The sequence below is a fragment of the Nothobranchius furzeri genome, chromosome 16, assembly GCF_043380555.1.
Source record: "Nothobranchius furzeri strain GRZ-AD chromosome 16, NfurGRZ-RIMD1, whole genome shotgun sequence".
Classification (NCBI taxonomy): domain Eukaryota; kingdom Metazoa; phylum Chordata; class Actinopteri; order Cyprinodontiformes; family Nothobranchiidae; genus Nothobranchius; species Nothobranchius furzeri.
In genome coordinates this window covers 50,768,021-50,790,216 of record NC_091756.1, presented here as the reverse complement: position 1 = coordinate 50,790,216, position 22,196 = coordinate 50,768,021, and the positions used below count along the sequence as shown (strand labels likewise).

At 45.5% G+C, this 22,196-nt stretch overlaps 1 protein-coding gene across 2 annotated transcripts; it reads left to right on the top strand.

Moving 5' to 3' along the window:
- Window positions 1-1,444: 1,444 nt before the first annotated feature.
- On the top strand, window positions 1,445-21,829 carry LOC107387486 (rho GTPase-activating protein SYDE1). Of its 2 annotated transcripts, none has more exons than XM_015962477.3 (14): window positions 1,445-1,723; window positions 11,408-11,685; window positions 11,816-12,263; window positions 12,336-12,671; window positions 13,060-13,255; window positions 13,757-13,920; window positions 14,518-14,637; window positions 14,713-14,801; window positions 14,869-15,009; window positions 15,159-15,285; window positions 16,806-16,972; window positions 17,236-17,494; window positions 18,557-18,859; window positions 19,024-21,829. In XM_015962477.3, the coding sequence occupies exons 1-14, from the start codon at window positions 1,639-1,641 to the stop codon at window positions 19,215-19,217; spliced, it is 2,907 nt and encodes a 968-aa protein (XP_015817963.3). In that variant the 5' UTR covers window positions 1,445-1,638; the 3' UTR covers window positions 19,218-21,829. The 2 variants fall into 2 exon arrangements, with proteins under 2 accessions (XP_015817963.3, XP_015817964.3); XM_015962478.3 differs by having other exon boundaries at window positions 1,446-1,723; window positions 14,872-15,009.
- Window positions 21,830-22,196: the final 367 nt, after the last annotated feature.

Genomic DNA, 22,196 nt, shown 5'->3' with positions numbered 1-22,196 from the left:
TGGCGCCTGTGCTCGGCAGCCTTGCCTCTTGTCAGTGCGCCCCAGGGTAGCTGTGGCTACATTGTAGCTCATCACCATCAGTGTGTGTGTGAACAGATGAATGATACACTGTAGTGTAAAGCGCTTTGGAGTCCTTACTCTGAGAGGCGCTATACAAGTGCGGGTCATTTATCATTATCATTTAAAGGAGAACAAGGCAGTTTGGGCTTGCTTTTAGCGTCCTCTGGTGTCTGTACAACCGAACGCAAAGCCTTTCTCATTGCTGTGCGTTTGTCTTTTTAACACCTTAATCTAACACCTGAAATGTCTCCCAGCCTTCATTAGTTTCTACAGGAATGATTCATCACTAAATTAAAATCAGCTGCGTTCATGATCACGCAGGAAACATGCTGGAAGAAGACTCCAGAGGCAGGTATGTCAGCAATTTTTTTTTTCGAAGTCCACAAGTGGTCCAGTACAGTCTGAAGTTGCAAGAGAAACACAGAGGACGATAGGGGCTGGGTGGTCTTTCATTGACCCTGTAAAGGGTCATTTCAGCACATACTGGCTCAAGAAAATTATTTTAAAAAGTGTAAAGTGTCTCTTTGAGCTGTGTTAACAGTTTCCCATTTCCCAAGTATCCCATTAAAGACCAGCTACTGTAAGTTCTCGTATGGATGGATGGATTCACTTGAGCTTCAGTCTATTTATTATTCATTCATCTGTGTTTATAAAATCTAGTCAGCTGATGCGTTCAGAGAAGATAATTGTTTTCATTTCAGGAGATCTGATGAGCTGTGGACAACAGATCCAGATGTTACCACGTATAAACTATCTTAAGATGTCATCTCAGTATCAGAAATCTGGACTGATGTTTTCTTTAAAAGAGCAGGCTTGGGATGGTTCGTGTTAATCACTGATGGTGCCCCTATTAATCTCTGGTAAACTAATATTTTCTGTACAGACCTGTTTTAGTGACTATTTGAGTCCACATTAGCTGATTGTTTAACATTTCTTTTTTCAGATAATTGTGTTTGTTGTGGCATTGTTTGTGAAATCATGAGTTGGTGAGTTTGTTTATTTTGATCATTTTTAAGGGGTTGCAGCTGTTTGTTTCAGGCCAGTGACTCAGAGGCCTGGAGAGGTTTAAAACTCAGTCTGCACTGCTGTGCAGTTCTGCCCAGAGCCCCTGATCCAGTCCTGTCTTCAGTTTCCTCCCCAGCTGCCAGACGTTCTTGTAAATCAGTTTGAACGGTCCTGATCCAAACTTCTCCACACTTTTTGAAGAACACGGAGAGTTTTTCTTTGGACTTCGGCTGCCTTCGTACAACAATTTCCAGAGAAATGTTTCTGACCTGTTCAAACATCTGTTCTGGAGGTGGCACTACAGTTCCCATGAGCCACTCCAACTTACCACTGCAGAGGGTGGAGAGTGGGAGGAGGAGGTACAGAGGGAGGAGCAGAAGGGGGAGTTTGGGAAAGAATGTGAGGAATTCATTTCCTGTCGAGCTGCTCTCACAGTGAAGGAGACAAGGAGTCATGGCCAAGTATGAAGCTCCTCTCAGGAGCATGAAGGAGGTGCACCGCTGACTCTTGCTTTTGTTGGATTTCTGTCTCCGCTCTGCTCCACAGGATTTCTGCTGGAGGAGGAGGTGCAGCATGGCTGAGCCCCTGCTGAAGAGGACCTTCTCCAGATTAAGAGGCAAAGACAGGAGTCGCAGGAAAACTGACCCCAAACTGAGCGGTGAGGAGCTCTCACTCACTTTTCCATCACTGTCAGACAGTCATCACATCTGTCAGTGATTTCAGTTTGAACATGTCTAATGTGTATACTCGTGGGTATAATCAGCTGTGTAACAGCACTGTTAACGGCCAAGTGTCCACTTGGAGAGTTGACTCACCATGAGGATGACTGAGACTGTGTAAAGATCAGATGTTCATAAACACTTCAGCTACTCTGAACATCTTACTTCACTAGAATCTTTGTTCATGAACCCTTCAGTGTCAGGATCTGAATGGACACAAGAGTTTCTTTATCCAAGCTGACACTTTAGTATTTTTGTCTGAATAAACAACTTAGTTACTCCGTCCAAACTAATGCGTTAGTGTCTCCATCTGAACACTGGAGTCTCTGTCTGAACAAACGCTGCAGGAGTAATAGTCAAGTTAATAGTTCATGCAGGCTAAAATATCTATATAATTATTTTTCTTTTTATTTATTTATTTATTTATTTTAATAATTGTGTGGTCTATTTTAAAATTGGTTTTCCTCTCAAATGTTTATCCTAATTAGAAATATTAGTAAAAATTTGTCTCTCAGGCTTACTGGAGAGACAAATTTCATCATTCTAGAAACCCAATTGGGGGCCACACAAAAACCCTCCAAGGGCCACAAACGGCCCCCTGGCCGCTCTTTGGACACGCCTGCTTAAGTGTCTTTGAACGACCACTTTAATGTGTCTGAGCGGACTCTGCTGTATGTTTCAGCGTCTCTTAGAAGAAGCCTTGTTTATGAATGCGTCAGCTCCTCCATGTGAACAGTTGTACTTTACCGTTTGCTGTTCTTGTTACTGATGCGTTTCATAAAAAACAAGAATCACATGAAAGAACACGGAGCTTCCTGCAGCTTCCAAACATCTTTCTGAGCTGGTTCCTCTGTATTGTGTTTGTTTCAGTCAGGTTTGGTCAGTGTGAACTCTGTGATGATCCAGTTTAAAGGTCCAAACAGATGCTTGAGTAGAGCGTTCCTCTGCGCTTTGGGAACTCTGTTTCAGAGACGACCATATTGATTCCAGCTTGGTCCGCTTCAGGATGACCCGTTCCAGAATCAAGCGCTGAACTGAGCAGACACTTGGAGCTGAAGTGTAGCTCAGCTCTAGTTGCTGAGGAGGATCTGTGTTTATGTTCCAACATGGGGGTGTTGTGTTGATGTGACACAGTTTGTGTTTATACTAAAACAATGCTTATGTGAAGGTCACCCTTAGCTGGTTGTGATCTATCCACTAGCTAAGATGGGTCACCCAAAGGTAACAGGTAGAGCCAGATCCAGAAACAGCTGCTGGTGTTGAATATTCCTTTTTATTTCTTAAGAAAAACGTTATTCTGGAGATTGGAGTCAATATCCAAATGACACCAGGGATCTGCCCCATGTTTAGGTCTGCAGAATCATCTTCATTTTCATTCAGTCATTCAGCAGGTTTTCTCTGGACTGAGGACCTGCATGAAGCTTCAGCCAGAAACAACACTACAAGCAGTTTTGAGGAACTGAATCCCAGTACAACCAGTCCAGATGTTCAGTTAGTGTGAGCTCAGACTAGTATCTCATTCTTTCATCGTGGAACCACGGATGAGACCAGTCTGGACTGAGAATGTCTTGCTTTTATAAATGGTTGAAACCCACATGGTTCTTGAGAGAAACAGCAATCCAGTCCAATAGCTGCTGCAGACTCAGACCTCTCGGGGTATTTGGACCGGGATCAGGCAGTACCGGTAAACCAGTAGAGCCTGGTGAGGATGGGCATCAGTCTGTTTGGATTGATGGATCAGCAGATGCTCCAACTGGTTCTGGACAATGTGTGAGGGCTTTAACTTTGCTGGGACATTTATAAATCTGAGAAAACTAGAACCAGACCCAGGGTCTCAGGACCAGACTGATCGATTTAGACAATAACACATATATGAATGCTGGAACCCTTAAACCCTAAAACCTAGTGACTAACCCCACCATTTACTCTTGTGTGCTTAATGTTGAACTTCCTGCAGGCGAACCAGGTCATCTGTGCACATCCTGTCATTAGTAATGTCACTTCCTGTTTACCTCTTATTGTGGAGATCAAACTGATCACAGCATCAGTTAGGGAAGATTAGCAGAGCTGAGTTTTGTTTGATTGTACGTTAGTAAAAACCCTCCACTGGTGCTCCTAGAACCAGGGCAGAACCATCAGCTCAGAAAAGCCTCAAGTTTCAAATTGTGTTTGTGCTCCAGGAAATGTTATGTAACCTCACTGAACATGCGAGTGCTGATGGTCCTTGGAAGCAAGTTCGGCTCACAATCAGAAACACAACATTTCATCAAACACAACTGCTAAAGTAAAAATCACACACACGACACGGTCTGTTCATAGTGTAACAGCCTCTCTCTCTCTCTCTCTCTCTCTCTCTCTCTCTCTCTCTCTCTCTCTCTCTCTCTCTCTCTCTCTCTCTCTCTCTCTCTCTCTCTCTCTCTCTCTCTCTCTCTCTCTCTCTCTCTCTCTCTCTCTCTCTCTCTCTCTCTCTCTCTCTCTCTCTCTCTCTCTCTCTCTCTCTCTCTCTCTCTCTCTCTCTCTCTCTCTCTCTCTCTCTCTCTCTCTCTCTCTCTCTCTCTCTCTCTCTCTCTCTCTCTCTCTCTCTCTCTCTCTCTCTCTCTCTCTCTCTCTCTCTCTCTCTCTCTCTCTCTCTCTCTCTCTCTCTCTCTCTCTCTCTCTCTCTCTCTCTCTCTCTCTCTCTCTCTCTCTCTCTCTCGTGTGTGTGTGTGTGTGTGTGCGCGCGTGCGTGTAGAGCCGATGTGTGTTTATGATTCTGACTGCAGTTGTTGTGTTTTCAGTCTAATGAATAGTGAATATGCTGCAGTGTGTTCAGCACACAGGAGTTTCATTCACATCTGCACAGCTGTTTATTCGTCCTCCACCTTCCTCCTCCTCCTTCTTTTTCCCTCCTCTTCTCCTCCTCCTCAGGCAGCTTTAAATCAGAAACAGATGGACTATTTTCGTCTCTCAGACCCATTCAGATGACAGGAAGTGAAGCCAACCTCTGGAGACTGTCTCTTCCTGTCTGGGCCTGTTCTCAGCCAGAGGATTTTGGTTTCAGGGAGTAGATTAAACGATGCTTCAGAACCACCAGAGAAAGAGTTTGGGTTCCAGATTGAAATGTTCAGAGTACCACTGATTATAAAACTTTTAGATTTCATTATTCTGTTTGGTTTGAACAGTTTACAAGACCTCAGTGTTGATTATTAGAGGAGAATGATGACTCTAAAATAAGAATGTTTGGGAAACAGTTCTTTGTCCGTGAGGTAATGTCCACCTCCAAAAGAAATCGGGCATTGATGTTTGGCCTGGGTGTGTGTGCGTGTGTGTGTGTGTGTGTGTGTGTGTGTGTGTGTGTGTGTGTGTGTGTGTGTGTGTGTGTGTGTGTGTGTGTGTGTGTGTGTGTGTGTGTGGTAAAATAGCTCTTGAACCGCAAGGTGGGTTTTATCAAAGCTTTCAGAAAGTAATCAAGTATCAGCTGCTGGTTAACTTTTGTAGTCCAATTCAGGATGGCTGACGGTTAACTAAATGAGCAAAACTGAAAGGCTAACATGTTGCTTACTAATGTTTTACACTAATATAACCCTTTTTTCCAGTATTGAGTTATTCAGCATGTTTCCCAAACCACCTCAAATGGCTCCTTTCGATACGGAGGAGCAGCGGTTCTACTCAGAGTCCCTCCCGGATGTCCGAGCTCCTCACCCTATCTCTAAGGCTGAGCCCGGCCACCCTACGGAGGAAAGTCATTTCGGCCGCTTGTATTCGCAATCTCATTCTTTTGGTCATTACCCAAAGCTCATGACCATAGGTGAGGATTGGGACGTAGATCGACCGGTAAATCGAGAGCCTGGCTTTCTGGCTCAGCTCCCTCTTCACCACGACAGATCGGCTCAGCGTCCGCATCACTGCAGACGCTGAACCAATCCGCCTGTCAATCTCCCGATCCCTCCCTATTCTCACTCGTGAACAAGACCCCGAGATACTCCTCCACTTGAGGTAGGACATCTCCCCCGACCCAGAGTTGGCAAGCCACCCTTTTCCGGTCGAGAACCATGGTCTCAGATTTGGAGGTGCTGATCCTCATCCCAGCTGCTTCACACTCGGCCAGGAACCTACCCAGCAAGAGCTGAAGGTCAGAGCTGGATGAAGCTAGGAGGACCACATCATCCGCAAAAAGCAGAGACGAGATTCTCCTGCCACCAAACTCGACACACTCCACACCACGGCTGCGCCTAGAAATTCTGCCCATAAAGGTGATGAACAGAACCGGTGACAAAGGGCAGCCCTGGCGGAGTCCAACCCTCACCAGGAACAGGTCCGACTTACTACCGGCTATGCGGACCAAACTCACGCTCCTCTGGTAAAGGGACAGAATGGCCCTTAACAGAAAGCCACCCACCCCATACTCCTGGAGTGTCCCCCACAGGGGTGCCCCTGGGGCCACGGTCATGAGCATTGTCCAAATCCACAAAACACATGTGGATTGGTTGGGCAAACTCCCATGCCCCCTCCGTCACCCTTACAGGGCTCCCACCTGTCCCGAGGGGACATTCGCAGCGGGATATGCACTCGATTCTTGGGAGGTCTGGCAAATCGTGTGCCTCTCTCAGTTGTCCATCGAGGACGTGGAAGATTTGTGGATGTTCGGCCTGATGATCACTGGATTTCTTCTGATTGGAGTGGGAGGATATCTGGTTTTATGGAAATTTGGGAAGACGGGAGCGATTGGAGTGCGACCCGCGCCCATGGAATGTGCCGCTCGTGCGGTGACCTCACAGACTGGGACGTTACTCGAGGTGAACCGTAAGCTGGACCATGTCCTCGCGGCGTTGCCTGTGTTAGTGCGCAAGATGGATGTCATCTCGGAGAGGGTCGCCGGACGATGTGGGGATGTTTAGAACGTATAATTGCCTTCACTTGTGGACATGAATGACCACTTATAGATTCCAAGGCAGGGAGGAAAATTATCTCTGCCTGCCCCAAAGTCATGTTTATCCTTATCTGACACCAAGGCAGCCTCCAAGGCTGCTTCAACACACCCCCACGAAAGGAGGAATGCTGACAGATGCTGTGTCCCGACCTTCCCCCCCTGCCTTCAGATTGTGACTTCTGCTTCGAGGTCAGCGACCTGCGGGAAACTCAATGTGCTCTCTGTTCCTTATCTTTCCCTCCCACCTGTTAGTCTGCAGCTGGTTGATGCGCCGTACTGGCAGCTCCCGTTGGTGGTTTCAGGATCCCGCCCAACCCCGCCTCCCCATCGGACTCTGATGTTTTGTATCTGTAATGTTCATGCTTCTATGTTGAGGAGTTTTTTTTTTTGTATAATAGAGTTACTCCCCGCTGGGTCTAACTCTGCTATGCCTTTTTTACCTTACCCCCAACTATCCTCATGTAACACCCTTTTCATCTATCTATTAAGGTAGCACGACTCATGTTGCGAATGACCGCAGTCACCAATCCTTGTCACGTGTCTTGCCCATGTATGTCTGATCTCTGAATTGTGTGCACTGAAACTCAATTTCGTTTCTCTGTATGTCTTGCACATGTGGTAGAAATGACAATAAAATGACTTTGACTTTGACTTGACTTTGACTTTGAAGCGTATAGAGCTGGTTCACAGTTCCACGGCCAGGACGAAAACCACATTGCTCCTCCTCAATCCGAAATTCAGCTATCGATCGGACTCTCCTCTCCAGTACCTTGGAGTAGACCTTTCCAGGGAGGCTGAGGAGTGTGATCCCCCTATAGTTGGAACACACCCTCAGGTCACTCTTCTTAAAAATGGGGACCACCACCCCAGTCTGCCACTCCGCAGGAACTGCTCCCGATGACCACTTCAGTATTGCAGAGATGTGTCAACCACGACAGCCCTACAACATCCATAGCCTTGAGATACCCAGGACGAATCTCATCCGCCCCCGGGGCTCTGCCGCTGTGTAGTTGTTTGACTACCTCAGCAACTTCTGCCCCCGAGATTGGACAGTCCATCCCCAGGTCTCCCGGCTCTGGTTCCTTCTCGGAATGCGCGTAGGTGGGATTGAGGAGCTCCTCGAAATATTCCTTCCACCGTCCGACTATAGCCCCAGTTGACGTCAGCAGCTCCCCATCCCCACTGTAAACGGTGTGAGCGAGTTGCTGCCTTCCTCTCCTGAGGCGCCGGATAGTTTGCCAGAACCTCTTTGGAGCTGATCGATAAGTCCATGGCCTCACCAAACTCCTCCCACGCCCAAGATTTTGCCTCGGCAACTGCCACTGCTGCACCCCACTTGGCTATCTTGGCTCGGCTTGTACCCGTCTGCTGCCTCCAGAGACCCACAGACCAGCCACGCCCTGTAGGCCTCCTTCTTCAGCCTGACGGCTCCCCGAACCTCTGGTGTCCACCAGCGGGTACGGGGGTTGCCACGACGGCTGGCACAGGCCACCTTGCGACCACAGCTAGCAACAGCCACCTCAACAATCGCAGAGTGGAACAAGGCCCACTCGGAGTCAATGTCCCCCACTGCTCTCGGGACGTGGTCAAAGCACTGCCGGAGGTGGGAGTTGAAGACCGTCTTGACAGGTTCTTTTGCCAGGTGTTCCCATCAGACCCTCACTATGCGTTTGGGTCTGCCAGGTCTACGCAGCATCTTACCCTGCCATCTGATCCAACTCACCACCAGGTGGGGATCAGTTGACAGCTCCGCTCCTCTCTTCACTCGGGTGTCCAAAACATAGGGCCGTAGGTCAGATGAAACGACTACAAAGTCTATCATCGACCTGCGACCTAACCTGCCCTGGTACCAAGTGTACTGATGGGCATCCTTATGTTCGAACATGGTGGTCGTTACGGCCAAACTGCGGCTTGCACAGAAGTCCAATAACGAAACACCACTCGAGTTCAGATCAGGCGTGCCGTTCCTCCCAATCACACCCCTCCAGGTCAAGCTGTCATTGCCCACGTGAGCATTGAAGTCCCCAGCAGGACAATGGAGTCCCCTGATGGAGCACTATCTAGCACTCGTCCCAGGGACTCCAAAAGCGGTGGGTACTCTGAACTGATATTTGGCCCATAAGCACAGACAACAGTCAGGACCCGTTCCCCGACCCGAAGGTGCAGGGAAGCTACCCTCTTGTCCCCCAGGGTAAACCCCAACACACAGACAGTCTTGGGGCTAACAAAAAGCCAACCCCAGCCCTCCGCCTCTCACCTGGAGCAACTCCAGCAAAGGAGAGTGTCCAACCCCTCTCAAGAACTTGGGTTCCAGAGCCAATACGATGTGTCGAGGTGAGTCCGACTATATCTAGCCAGTACCGCTCAACCTCTGCCACAAGCTCCTGCTCCTTCCCCACCAGAGAGGTGATGTTCCATGTCCCAAAAAACAGTTTCCTTGTCCGGGGATCGGACCGCCAAGGCTCCCGCCTCGGTCTGCCACCCGATCCACACTGCGCCAGACCCTTCATGTTCCTCCTGCGGGTGGTGGGTTCACAGTAGGATGAGCCCATGTATCCGGTTCGGGCTGGGCCCGGCCGGGCCCCATGGGCGAAAGCCCGGCTACCAGGCGCTCGCTCACGGGCCCCAACCACAGGCCTGGCTCCAGGGTGGGACCCCGGTAACCCTCCGGGCCGGATACTCCGACTCCGTGATTGTACATCCATAAAAGATCCTCTGAACCGTTCTTTGTCTCACCCTTCACCTAAGACCAATTTGTCATGGGAGACCCTACCAGGGGCACACAGACAACATAGCTCCTAGGATCATTAGGGCACTCAAACTCCTCTACCACGATAAGGTGACAGTTCAAGGAGGAGTAAGGAATCCATCCATCCACATATAAATACATCCATGCTTCCATCCATCCATCCATCCATCCATCCAACAGTCAGTTTATCATTTAATTCATCCAACCATTCATCAATTCCGTACCAAGTCTGAACATATGTTAATTATCAGTTTCAGATATCAGTACATGTTTCTAAATTCACAGTTCAGCCAATTGTAAAAATGCACCCATTAAACTATTCTCATTCAAATGCCAGCTGTTTAAGGTTTCAACTTTTGAGTTTTTGATCAATGTTCAAAGATTTAAGTTTTCTGCTGTTTAGCATTTTTTGTCCATTCTCCGCCTATATTCTGAGCTTTATTACACTTGTTGGTGATTTTTGCTTCTAAATCTTTGAATACAGACAGTTTAGCTTAGTTTCAGCTTCACTTCAGCTATTCAGCAGCTTCAGCAATCAGTTTCCAAATTTAGCATATGCTGCTAATTTCACAGTTCAGCTAAACGTAAAGATTAAACTGTTAAACGTGTCCTACTGAAATATCAGGTGTTTAGACATTTTAGCTGTCCAGAAATTTATACAATGTTCACAGATTTCAGTTTTCTGCTGTTTAGGATTATTTTTCTTTATTATGCACTTACTTTTTGTGCTTTACTTGGTTGTTGGTGCTTTTTGCTTCTACATCTTTCAATACATTCAGCTCATTTTGACAGTTTGGCTTAGTTTCAACTTCAGTTCAGCTGTTCAGCGGGTTCAGCTTACAGTTCTAGTTAATTTATTTTTTGTTGCTTTCTTCTTGCATCTCAGGGAGCAGCATGATGTATGCATCAGACCACATTTTCTGTATGAGGACCTCTAGGGAAAGCTGTTTTAACATTTATTAGGCAGACTAGATATCTATTCCAGATATCTTTAAATCTATTTTTAAATTTTTAATTTCCAGATTTCCATGATAGTGTTTTCACTATCCACAATAAACACTTGATATCTTAAATGTAATCCTTCCTAGGACACTTTTCATCAGCTGCTGAAAGTAATCAATAAAGTAACATTATAATCTAATTTAGTTAATTTTAATACAATCATTAAAGTAAATGTAGTAGGAGCTCTCTGAAGAGCTGGGTCTTCTCCATTCAACTGCCACAGAGAGAAACAGCTCAGTGCAGTTTTCAGCATGGTTTCTGGTATTTGTCTTCTGCCCAGCCAGGACAGAAGACTGTGGATGCCATGTCCCGTCTGTGACATTGGTGATGTGTGCAGGCATTCTAACTTTATTATCAATGCTGTCCACTAAAGCCAAAGCCACAAAGTCCACATTCTGTAACGCATTCAAATTTGCTGTTATAAAGCTGTTGAATTTAGCTTGAAACAGCCTTTGGACACACCCGCTTGACTACGTTGCTATATCTGTAGCTCATTTTCCAACTCTTTAGACCCCAACTCAGGACAGAAGTTAAAGTGTTGGTCTGAACTCAAATGAATTTCAGCTGATTCCAAAGGAACAAGCAGGAAATGGGGCAACGATGTTTATGTTACACACAGAAACTCTTTCAAAGATCCCCAACAGATAAACACATCAAATGACAACAAACAGTGCCACGTCCTTTTCAGCTGCATAACAGGGCTTATTCATGCACTCAGTCAGACACTCTGCATGCTGTCTGTCACGAGGAACTCTCACACACAAAGACAAAGAGAAACACAAACACACACAGAACCAGCATGAATCCCTGAATCCTGAGCTCACCATCCTGATTTAGATAAAGCAAAATGTCCTTTGAAATAATTGCAGATGCTAAAGTTCTTCCCTGACCTCCTGATTCCTCATACACAGAACTAAAGCTTTGACCCACAGTGCTTCTAAACCCCTTCTTTGTTTCTTCCAGATGTTCAGGTCTTCTCTGAAACCACACAGACTTCTTCCTCACCATCATCTCCAACTCTGTCAACCTCACCCAGAACATCAACAGCACCAAAATCAGAGCCCCCCTCGCCTCCTCGGAGCAATATCACTGTTGCTAAGAAACAGCAGTGGGCGCGGCAGGGAGCAGCAGGTCAGCTCTCCTGTCTGAGCTCTGCCCCCAAGCCCTCTGACTGGCAACCATCAGGGGTGTTACAGGATGCATCTGAACCAATCTGGACCCAGAGGTTGGGACTGGACCAGGTATTGATATTGTTTTGCTTTTCAAGCTTGTTTCTCCTTATGCCTTGTGCTGGTCTTCCATCCTGGTAGACTTCATTCAACTCTGGTTCTCTCTTGACAACTACAACTTCATCTGTTGTTGTGTTTACAGAACCAGCAGTCTCTTGACAGGATGCCTCGCTGTTTTCCTGTCACCCCGACGCAACTGGAAGCCTCCCAGCCTACAGGGGGCTTCAGTGACATTCCCACGTCTGTTGTCAGCAACAAACTGTCTGGCCAGCGTGCCTACTTACAGAGCTTGGACCGCAGCAGCCGAGCATGGGTCTTGTCTTCAGGAAAGTCTCAGGCTGCAGAAGATGTGCGTGGTCCTCTGGAGGACCGAAGCAGCAACATCTGGTACAATCCCATCCCTGAGGAGGAAGATGCAGGAGGCCCACACAAAGAGGAGGAGGTATGGAGGAAAAGGGATGAAAAGGTGGAAGGGGGACAAGCAGGAATGTCTGATCCAAAAAAAGGAGATTGTTGCAGTGAGTGTCCACTGGAGGGTGCCACCTCAAAGACCAGTCACCAGACGAATGATGTAAAAACAGAAACCACAGGTAAACCTTTTAATTGTATCTATTTCTATTTCACACTTGGGCTTTTTTTTATTGATCATCTTTATTCGTCAGATTCTCCCCCTGCAGACACAAGCCCCGCCTCTCAGAAAAAAGGGGGAGGGTCTGGTAGTGTGATGGACAGGTTGAGGTCTCCTGGTACAGTGAGGAGACTCTCTTTAAAGATGAAAAAACTACCTGAGCTGCGTCGAAAACTCAGCCTTCGTTCATCTTCCCGTGCTCACCGCCAGGGAAGCAACAGTACAGAAGGGGATGAGTCAACCAATAAGAATGCAGGATCATCTTCAGTGCTGTCCAACCAGAATGTCATCAGCAGATATCATCTGGATAGTTCTGCACCCCCAGCCAGACCGCTGAGACGGTCGTCCAGACGTTCAGGCAGCAAAGGAGGTGAGCAGTAACAGCCTGGTTCCCTGCTCAGCACAACACAGTCCATGGCTGAACTGTCATTTATTTGGGTTTTTATTTGTGTTAAGAAGTGTCTATTTAACAACCACCAACATGTCAATCATAATTAATCTCACCAGTAACTCAAAGTTAAAGTGAAATGGGTCAATGAGACAACCCAAAGAACTTTGGAAAAATGTTCAGATGAAACCAGAAAGTTATGCCCTTACAAAGTCCAAAAAATCACCAAACCCACTCTGGTACTGATGTTAAACCAGCTGCAATGTTGGCATCTATCCAGATTTTGGAGCTTGAATTACCTCTGGTCTCTTCTGACAGAATATGCTTGCATGAACCCCGTAAAAAAATGTAAAAGTCTTTTTTCTGTTAGGGTATCTTAGTGATGGAGATTCCCCTGAGCTGCTGCCACGGCAACAAGGCCCTGATCTCGCATCACACCACGAACCTCCATGTGATGTGAGTTCATTTCAGCTGTATGTGGGTTCTGATCCACCAAGGTGCAGCCAGAGGATTACGGGTTTACTGACCATCCACTTGCTGGGTCTGGAGGAGATGAAGACCACCAGGTACAAACTAGATTTATTCTAAAACTGACAGTGACAGTGGCATGAAGGAAACTGCAGAAAAGTTGTTCCTAAAAGTAGGGATGCACCGATGGATCGGCATTTGATCCCAATCGGCCGATAGCGCCCCTATCGGTTTTGATCTGAGTTTTCAAAATAGATCAAAGCAGACCGATACAGACCATTTTAGATTAGGTTACATTTCCTTTATTCCCAGATTATGTAGTTTGTAGCACTCATTATAATGTTGTAGAAAATTTCTGGCCAATCCACGTGATTGGTATCGGTGATCGGCAGCAAAAAACCTGATCGGTGCATCCCTACCTAAAAGAAGAAACTTCTGTGTTTTGTTTGCAAAATCTATGATTCTGAGAGATTATAAACAATTAATCCTTTAGCATTAATGCTAACTTCGCCTCCAGCAGGTTTTCTTTTACTTTCTGAACTTTTGTTCAGGTTTCTCTTGTTTCAGGTCTGATTCATTGTCTCTATCTCTGGTCCCAGGTCAGAAGACAGTAAAGAGGTCTTCTTAGCCATCCAGATTGATGGAGTGACTAGAGCGAGGACTGCCCTACTGACCCTACGAGGCCCTGCCCTCCCATTAAACCACACCTTTCACCTTGAGCTGGAGAGGGCCCGGCAGCTCCGTGTTGTGGTTTTAACACCAGGTACTAGAACTGCTTCACATTACAGCGGGAGGTGATCCCAGCTGTAGGCCTTCAGAGTATAACAACAGTGCTTTTCTTAGTGAGTGACTCTAAAGTGCTGTACAGTACAGTCATTCACACACTTGTGGTGATGAGCTACATCATAGCCACAGCTGCCCTGGGGCACACTGACATGAGTGAGGCTGCCATACACAGGCACCACCGGGCTCTTCGACTACCACCAGTAGGCAAGGAGCGGGGGGTGTCATCAAATAGTTGAGACGGATGGAGCCTGGGTTAGAACCTACTGATTACAGGGCAAGCCTCTAACCCCTGAGCCAGCTTTGCCTCAAACTATCTCTTATGGCTCAAAGGAATAACAGCTCTACTGTCACAGCATCTTATCGGTTACATCTGAATGTTACACTTAACGATTACCACAAAGATCAGCTCATTTGCTGGGTAGATGCATACAATCTGAAATGATGACAGACTTCATCTTTTTCTCAAACTCTCTGACCAAAAAGTCTGAGGGTGTTCAGATCAGATCTCTAATCCACCACAACGTCCACCTTTGAGATGCCTTTGCACATTGACTTTCAGTGTTTCTGTCTGCAGCCTGTCTGTCAGCAGTGGGAGGAGCTAAACCCGGGAGCGACCAGAGTCATCTGTCAGAAGGTTCTACCAGGAACCGAGTGTGCTGCCTGGGTGGCGTTTCCATCCCGCCACTCTTTAAAGGTTCATCCCTGTGACTAATGATGATGAGATGTTGGAGAGTCGGTGATGATTCTAGTAAAGTGTTTTCTATCTCAGGGAGTCGTAGTCAGCAGCTCTGTGTGAAGCTGGAGCCCAGGGGACTTCTTTATGTCAAATTGTCTTTACAGGAAAAATGGGATGCCCAGGTACTCTCAAAAGCACCCAAATAGTACTGTTGAGTTCTCACTGCAGTAATGTAACTATTGGTGTCAGCAGCACCGTGGAGATGCATCTGCACCTACCAATGTGTTTGGGGTTGAATTGCACCACCTGGTGGAGAAAGAGAAATCTGCAACTCCGGTGCCCCTGGTGATCCAGAAAACGGTGGCTGAAATTGAGCAACGGGGACTGAAGGTAATAAAAACACTCACCGCTGTCTCAATGACAGCTTATTGAAGTTGAACACATGGTGCTGATCTGAGTGTTGACGTGTTTATTTTTCATCTTGTAGCTACCAGATGCTTTTAATCCAAAGCCACTTACATGTTGTTGGTTTGTGTCAGGTGGTGGGTCTGTACCGACTGTGTGGTTCTGCTGCTGTGAAGAAAGAGCTCAGAGACTGGTTTGAGAGGAACAGTTCGGCTGTCTGTCTGTCAGAGGACCTCTACCCCGACATCAATGTCATCACAGGTTCATGAGCACAGCTGAGGTCCTGAACCAGACACTAAATCTGGATCTAGTCCTGGGGACTCATTTATCAAACATTACGTAGACCCCTTACTAAAACCGTACTTAAGCTCAGCAAAAAAAATGTACGTGTGTGTGTGTGTGTGTGTGTGTGTGTGTGTGTGTGGGTGTGGGTGTGGGTGGGTGGGTGGGTGGGTGGGTGGGTGTGTGGGTGTGGGTGGGTGGGTGTGTGTGTGTGTGTGTGTGTGTGTGGGTTTGGGTGGTCTTGTTCTGTCTGAAAACGAAGCAGTACAAGTGATAATACTGCAGGATAATTTTATCCTTCTCAGCAGCAGCACTGCAGGTGCTCTCCATGTCTAAAATGTGCGTAAGCCAGGTCCTTAGTCAACTTAAAATTGTGCACATTTTTCCGCTAAGTTTTCTTTCATAAATCCCAAAGTTTGCGTGGAAAGTTGCTTACACCCCCCGTTTTGTGCGTAAGCAAGCTTGATAAATGAGGCCCCTGGACTTTAACCCAGATTTCAAATTGAAGTAGACGTAAATTTGATTCTTAGCATCTTAGTTCTGGGTCTGTAGTTGTTTCGTTTTTCGTTTGGATTCTGAGTCTCTGTGAGTATCTTGAAGCTCAAACAGTTAAATAGATGACCTCAGAAACTGAGATTTGACTCATTATTGAAATGTGATCAATATTTAAAATTTGTGACTTATTGAATGAAGGTGAAAGATCAGCAGTTTTGTTATTTGTGATTCAACTTTATATTCTGTAATCTAGCAAATCAAGCAACAACAATCATTTACAAGTTAATTCATTATAGTGTGTGGACATTTATCATTTATGTGAGTGTTTGACCATTTGTAAATAGAATAGAACTTTATTGATCCTACATGGGGAAATTCAGTTTCAGAGCAACCCATCCAACACAGAACATTCAAAAGACACAAAACAGGATCAGGCTGAGCTGTGGCCAGACTGCTATGCTGATAGGGCTCCCTTTAAGACAATTATCCACAATCAAGGATCAGGGGTAGCAATGCATTGCCAGTGTCCGGTGTGCAGCATCAATGTGCACACTTTGGTCCTTGCCACTGAGGTGTGTTGGAGGAAGGAGCTACCTGCTCCGATCTCATAGTGGAAAAATGTTGTCCATCGTGTTGAAAGAGCAGCTGACCAGATGTATAACTTTATAATTTCCAGCTTTCAGAAGCAAGGCAGAAAAGCACTGTGGAGACAGCCAGACAGGACAAAGGGCCTTGGGAAGATAAGGGAGGTTAAAGAAAAAGCGACTGCTCCCTCCAAGAGACGGAATAAATAACAGTTGGACACTAAACCAACTACAGTCCCAGCCAGAGATATTATGTTAGCTGGTCCCTTTTACAGTCTGAGCTGACTCTAGACCCTGAGACAACACAGTCCTAGACTTTGGTGTGTCTTCAGAGATCAGAACTTTATTGGACAACTTGGACCTGTGCCATAGTGACTCAGATGTCATGCTCATCTTGACCATTTTCTGGTGTTTTCTCAGGTATTCTGAAGGACTACTTGCGTGAGCTGCCATCTCCTCTTATCACCAGGACTCTATATCAAGTAGTCCGAGAGGCCATGAAACATCAACCCCCTCCTGTGGCCTCTGACCCCCAGCTGGCCCAAAGCACAGTTCAGCTTCTGTCCTGTCTGCCACCTCCAGAGAAGGTAATACAAAGTACTTTTTGGTTAGCAGCACAAACTTGTGCTGTCACCTCTTTGTAGTACACTTTTACTACCTCTAGGAAAAAGTTTGGCTTGGTCTGGACCAGAGTCACAGTCATGTACTCTCAGCGCATTGAAAGATTGGGAAGCTTGAACAAGGTCTCTCTCTTTTCTATGGTTTAAAACTCAACAGTTGGCTAACAGGGTCCAGCAGGTAGGGTTGGCTTTATGTCGATAGACTTCTGATGATCAACTTTCTCTCTCAGGCCACACTCTCCCTCCTGCTGGATCACCTCAGCCTGGTGGCGTCCTTCAGCTCCTTCAACAGGATGACCCACCAGAACCTTGCAGTCTGCTTCGGCCCAGTACTCCTCACGCCAACCCAGGATGTGTGGAAATCAGGAGGAACAGGGAGAGCAAGTAGAGGAATTGGGAAGGTCTTCAGTCCTGGTGATGAGATGGCGAGTGCGGTAGACTTCAAACGGCACATTGAGGCATTGCACTACCTCCTGCAGCTGTGGCCAGGTGAGACAGGACAGCTCTGCCCACTCACTGTCGCTATAGAAACTAGAGGTACACTGGCACACATAGGGCAGGATTGAGTGTTTACAGTGATCCCTCGCTACTTCGCAGTTTGTTTATTGCGGATTCACGACTTTGCGAATTTTTTCTTTGGAGCCTTATTCAAGGGAAATTCATCGATTCGCGGTATTTTTCACCAATTCGCGGTATTTTTCTATGCGAAATATCAAGAAATTCCTGTTTTTTTTTCATCAATTTCATCATAAAATGCACTTTTTGTAATAAAACTATAAAAAAAAACAAGTAAAACTTTTTTTTCTTGAGTTTTACCCACAAAAAGAGAATGTGATCATACGATAATTCAATATAGTACTGTACTGTAAATATTGTGTCCCTACTTCGCGGATTTTCACCTATCGCGGCCAGGTCGAACGCATCTACCGCTATAAACGAGGGATCACTGTACTTCAGTTTTGGAGTCTCACGGTTCTCTACAACAGAAAAAAATAAAACTAATGTTACATTTTGTTTGATTTTGATTTAAGCAGATATTATTTTTTATTTTTTTTAAGGAACAGTGCATATTAATGAACTTCAACAACAAATTGTATCAGAAAATATGCCAGATTGTATAGCACAGTACTAATTTACATCTGCAGTCCCTAGGCAGGTGATGAAACCAATAGAAGAAAGCAAAGTATTAAACTTGAAACTAGGAAAAATTGAAAGAAAACACACAGCATGTCTCTGCCAGGTCAGGACAAATTACTGACCTGGTGTGAGGTTTGAAGATACCAGTCCAGGTACAGTGATTGGTAACATCGTTTAAAAATCATATTGAGCATGTCTAAACTGTAAACAGCATCCAATGGTTCTAACAGAAAGTTTGATAAGTGCTTGAACTGAAAGAAATCAAGTGGGTATAAATACAGAACTGAAAATCCTCTTCCAATGTAAAACTACAAAATCCAGTCCAACTTTTATGTAAGGCGCTGTTAAATCCCAGATGATGGGCTAGTTACACAACACCTCTAATGAAACCACTCACATTTTACTCCCCCTCAGTGCCGACCCATCAAGTTCCAGCAGACGACTACAGTGAACCCACCCCTCCGACCTCACCCATTCTTACCCAGAATCCCCTGGGCCGGTTGTCACAGCAGCGCCGACCTGTCATGCGACTGGCCCTGTCTCCGAACCTGGAAGGGGAGGTAGTGGTATCACGTCGAGGGCGAAGCGGATTGACCCGGATGGAGAGTCCACCGCCAGTGAACCGATATGCTGGAGACTGGAGTGTCTGCGGCCGCGGGCTTCTGTCTGGACAGGAAGCTGACTACGATGAGGTGGCAGGAAGTGAGAGTGATGAAGGTAAAAACAACAGGAAGCACCTTCAAAAAGAGATTCACCTGTATCTTAGTTTGACCTGATGAATAAAATGAAAACATGAACAAAGATCTCGCAGATGAAATATTCCTCGGCTCAAGAGCTGATGGTAACAGGAACACAACCTCTGCTGCCTCTTGTTGTTTCAGGAAGTGGGGAAGAGGAGGAGGGAGAAGCACAGAAGCAGGTGTGGTCCTCAGGGGTAGCAGGAGGTGGTTTGTTTGTAGACGAGTATATGGATTTTGATGCTCCATTCAACTGCCGACTCAGCTTAAAGGACTTCGACACCCTGATCCACGACCTGGACCGAGAGCTGGCCAAACAGATCAACATCTGTCTGTAGAGAAGAAGGACCTGTCTGTAAGCTAGTGCCACAGTGATGGTGATGATGAAGATAATCATGGTGATATTAGAACACATCAATTGTTTTTACGAGAAAACTTTCAGATATTTTGTCATTTGTTTTTATCCTTTAAAATGATCTTAATGCAGATTTTATTTTCTGTTTGGGAGGAAATGATCTCAGATCAATTTATTTATAACTGGTGCCCAACCATAAGCATTGACTATTCAGTCGTTTTTAACAATCACAGTTTGTTTTATCATTTCAAAGATTTAGCGACATTCGTTTAAAGGTTCACATGTGGAAAAAAAGATTACTAGACTTTTTAGATAAATGAAATCAGCCAATAACCAAAATGCTTTTAGATGTAGAAAAGAACAAAATACCTAAACTAACATTACATGACTCTTTCTCATTCAGAGTGCAGTTTCCTCTAAAAGAGTAAACATGAGAAAATCATCAAATGTCACAATTATCTGAAGCTTTTCTCAGCAAGAAACACATTTCTAATGAAAAGACAAACTGAAACTTTTTCAGGTGATCCTGAAGTCTGTGTTGAAATACTGACATCAGGCAGGAAGAAGTTTGACTTTTCTAAAAACAATCAGCAGAACATCGAACCAGGACCAGGCTGTGCTGTGCCAAAAGAAGCAGTACCAAACTAATGCATATGTTCCCAAAGGCAGGAGAACCTGCAGAAGATTCTCACTGCAGGTTCCATCTTGACATTAGCAGGAGTCATGCCCAGGGCTCTTATGGGTCAGGCAGAATGTATTCACGTTGGTTCCTGGTGAATGTGTTCTGTTACACGGTACTTTCCTTTCCAGATCAGTTCTGTATATATGTAGTCCCACTGAATGAACAGGTATACTTTGGTTGAATCGGAAAAGGGTAGAATGCCTTCTCCAGGTCAGGGATGAGGTCCTGCCTCAAGTGGAAGAGTTAAAGTATCTCAGGGTCTTGTTCACAAGTGAGGGAAAGATGGAGCTGGAGATCAATAGGTGGGTTGGTGCTGCATCTGCAGTGATGCGGGCGCTGTACCGGTCTGTCGTGGTGAAAAGAGAGCTGAGCTGGAAGGCAAAGCTCTCGATTTATTGGTTGCTCTACGTTCACCCTCACCTATGGTCACGAGCTTTGGGTAATGATCGAAAGAATGAGATCGCGGATACAAGCGGTCGAAATGAGTTTTCTCCGCAGGGCGGCTGGGCTCTCCCTTAGAGATAAAGTGAGAAGCTCAGTCATCTGGGAGGGGCTCGGAGTAGATTCGCTGCTCCTCCACATCGAGAGGAGCCTGTTGAGGTGGCTCAGGCACCTGTATGGGATGCCTCCTGGACGCCTCCCTGGTGAGGTTTTCTGGACATGTCCAACCGGGAGGAGACTTAAAGAGAGACCCAGGACACGCTGGAGGGACGACATCTCTCAGCTGGCCAGGAAACGCCTTGGGATTCCCCCGGGAGAGCTGGCCCAAGTGGCTGGGGAGAGGGAAGTCTGGGCCTTCCTGCTTAGACTTCTGCCCCTGCGACACAAACCCGGATAAGCGGACGAAAATGGATGAATAGATATTGGTAGAAATTCGAAGCTAATTGTGACTAAAGAACTATTTGCTTCATTTCTACAGAACACTTCAAACACAATATTTCTACCCTACTTCACAAGGTGCAGAGAGGAACCAAATCTCTGAGTGGAGCTACATTTAATGAGTTAGAGGGAAACAACTTTCCAATGAGTCTGAGTTAAACCAAAACCTGTTCAGATCACATGGAACTAAAGATTTTGAGAAAAAAAAGACTGATGATGGATATCAGTCAGAAAATCATCCAGTTGAAAAGCAGGAATAAACCAAAGCTCCAGACGTTGTGTCTCAGTGCCAGCCTGCATGGTGATCTTGTCTACGTGAAGGTAGTTCTACCTGTACTGAGCTGGGCTGAGCTGTAGCATACCATGCAACCAAAACAAAGGTAAAACAACCAGATCATACAATCAATCATATTCAATCTTTGACCCTGGCTGACTCTTGGTTCTGGTTGGGTGTTTTCAGCCCACTTTGACTTAATTTGATCTTGTTTGATTGACCTTCTAGGACTCGTTTGACCTTGATCGACCCCGTTTGGTGCTGACTGAACTTGTTTGACTCACTTTACTCTGTTTGAACTTGGTTGACCTTGTTGAACCTGTTTCACGCTGATCTTATTTGACTTTGTTTGACCCTGGCTGACCTTTTGCACTGTTAAGGCCATATATTCACATGTTTAAAAACTGGTTTTTGAAGTGAAGAAGCTGCAGATGTTGCTGCACTGCTGCCTCACGGGGACAGCAGAGTGTTTTGGTATTTCATGGTACAGTCTTTCTCACTGTGAGCTTGTGAAGCCATTTGTTTTTGTTTTGTTTTGTTTTGTTTTGGGGGGGGGGGGGGGGTTGACAGTATTACTTTATTTTGCACACTTTCAGTAAGCACTTATGTTTTTACTGATGATGATGATGTTTCTATGCAAATGATGTAACCAAAGTGTTAAAGCACAGTTCCAGTTGGAGCAACTATAGCGGCCTGTTTGTTTATTTTTCAGCAAATTCAGAAATTAAACACAATATTGTTATTAAAATAATTAATTTAACGCCTTATGTGTGTGTTTATTTAATTATTACTCTTAACACACAACAAAAGCAGGAGGACAAAGAAGCTGAAATCCTGCACAAATTTGTGTAGGCCTAGTAGTTCTAGGTATTTTTCGCCCAAAATAAAAAGCTCAGTAATTCTAGTGTTACTGCTTTCTACAGCAATATGTTATTTTTGTCAATATATTTCTCCTCATTTTAAACATATTTTCAACAATTTTTAGAAATCTTTATTTTTTATGTGAAGCGCCTCATGATTTTTATGTCAAGAGGCGCTATGCAAAAGATCGTTTTCCTTCTTTCTTCAGTATGTTTTAATTTTAAAAAAATCATCCTGTTTTAAGGGGAATAAACCAGTATGGTTAT

What these genes read in the sequence shown, in the direction of transcription:
- LOC107387486 (XM_015962477.3), top strand. Translation starts at nt 1,639, where the DNA reads ATGGCTGAGCCCCTGCTGAAGAGGACCTTCTCCAGATTAAGAGGCAAA. An exon ending in TGTAAAAACAGAAACCACAG is followed by an intron (nt 12,264 to 12,335) that starts GTAAACCTTTTA and finishes TTTATTCGTCAG; the next exon opens with ATTCTCCCCCTGCAGACACA. An exon ending in ACGTTCAGGCAGCAAAGGAG is followed by an intron (nt 12,672 to 13,059) that starts GTGAGCAGTAAC and finishes TTTTTCTGTTAG; the next exon opens with GGTATCTTAGTGATGGAGAT.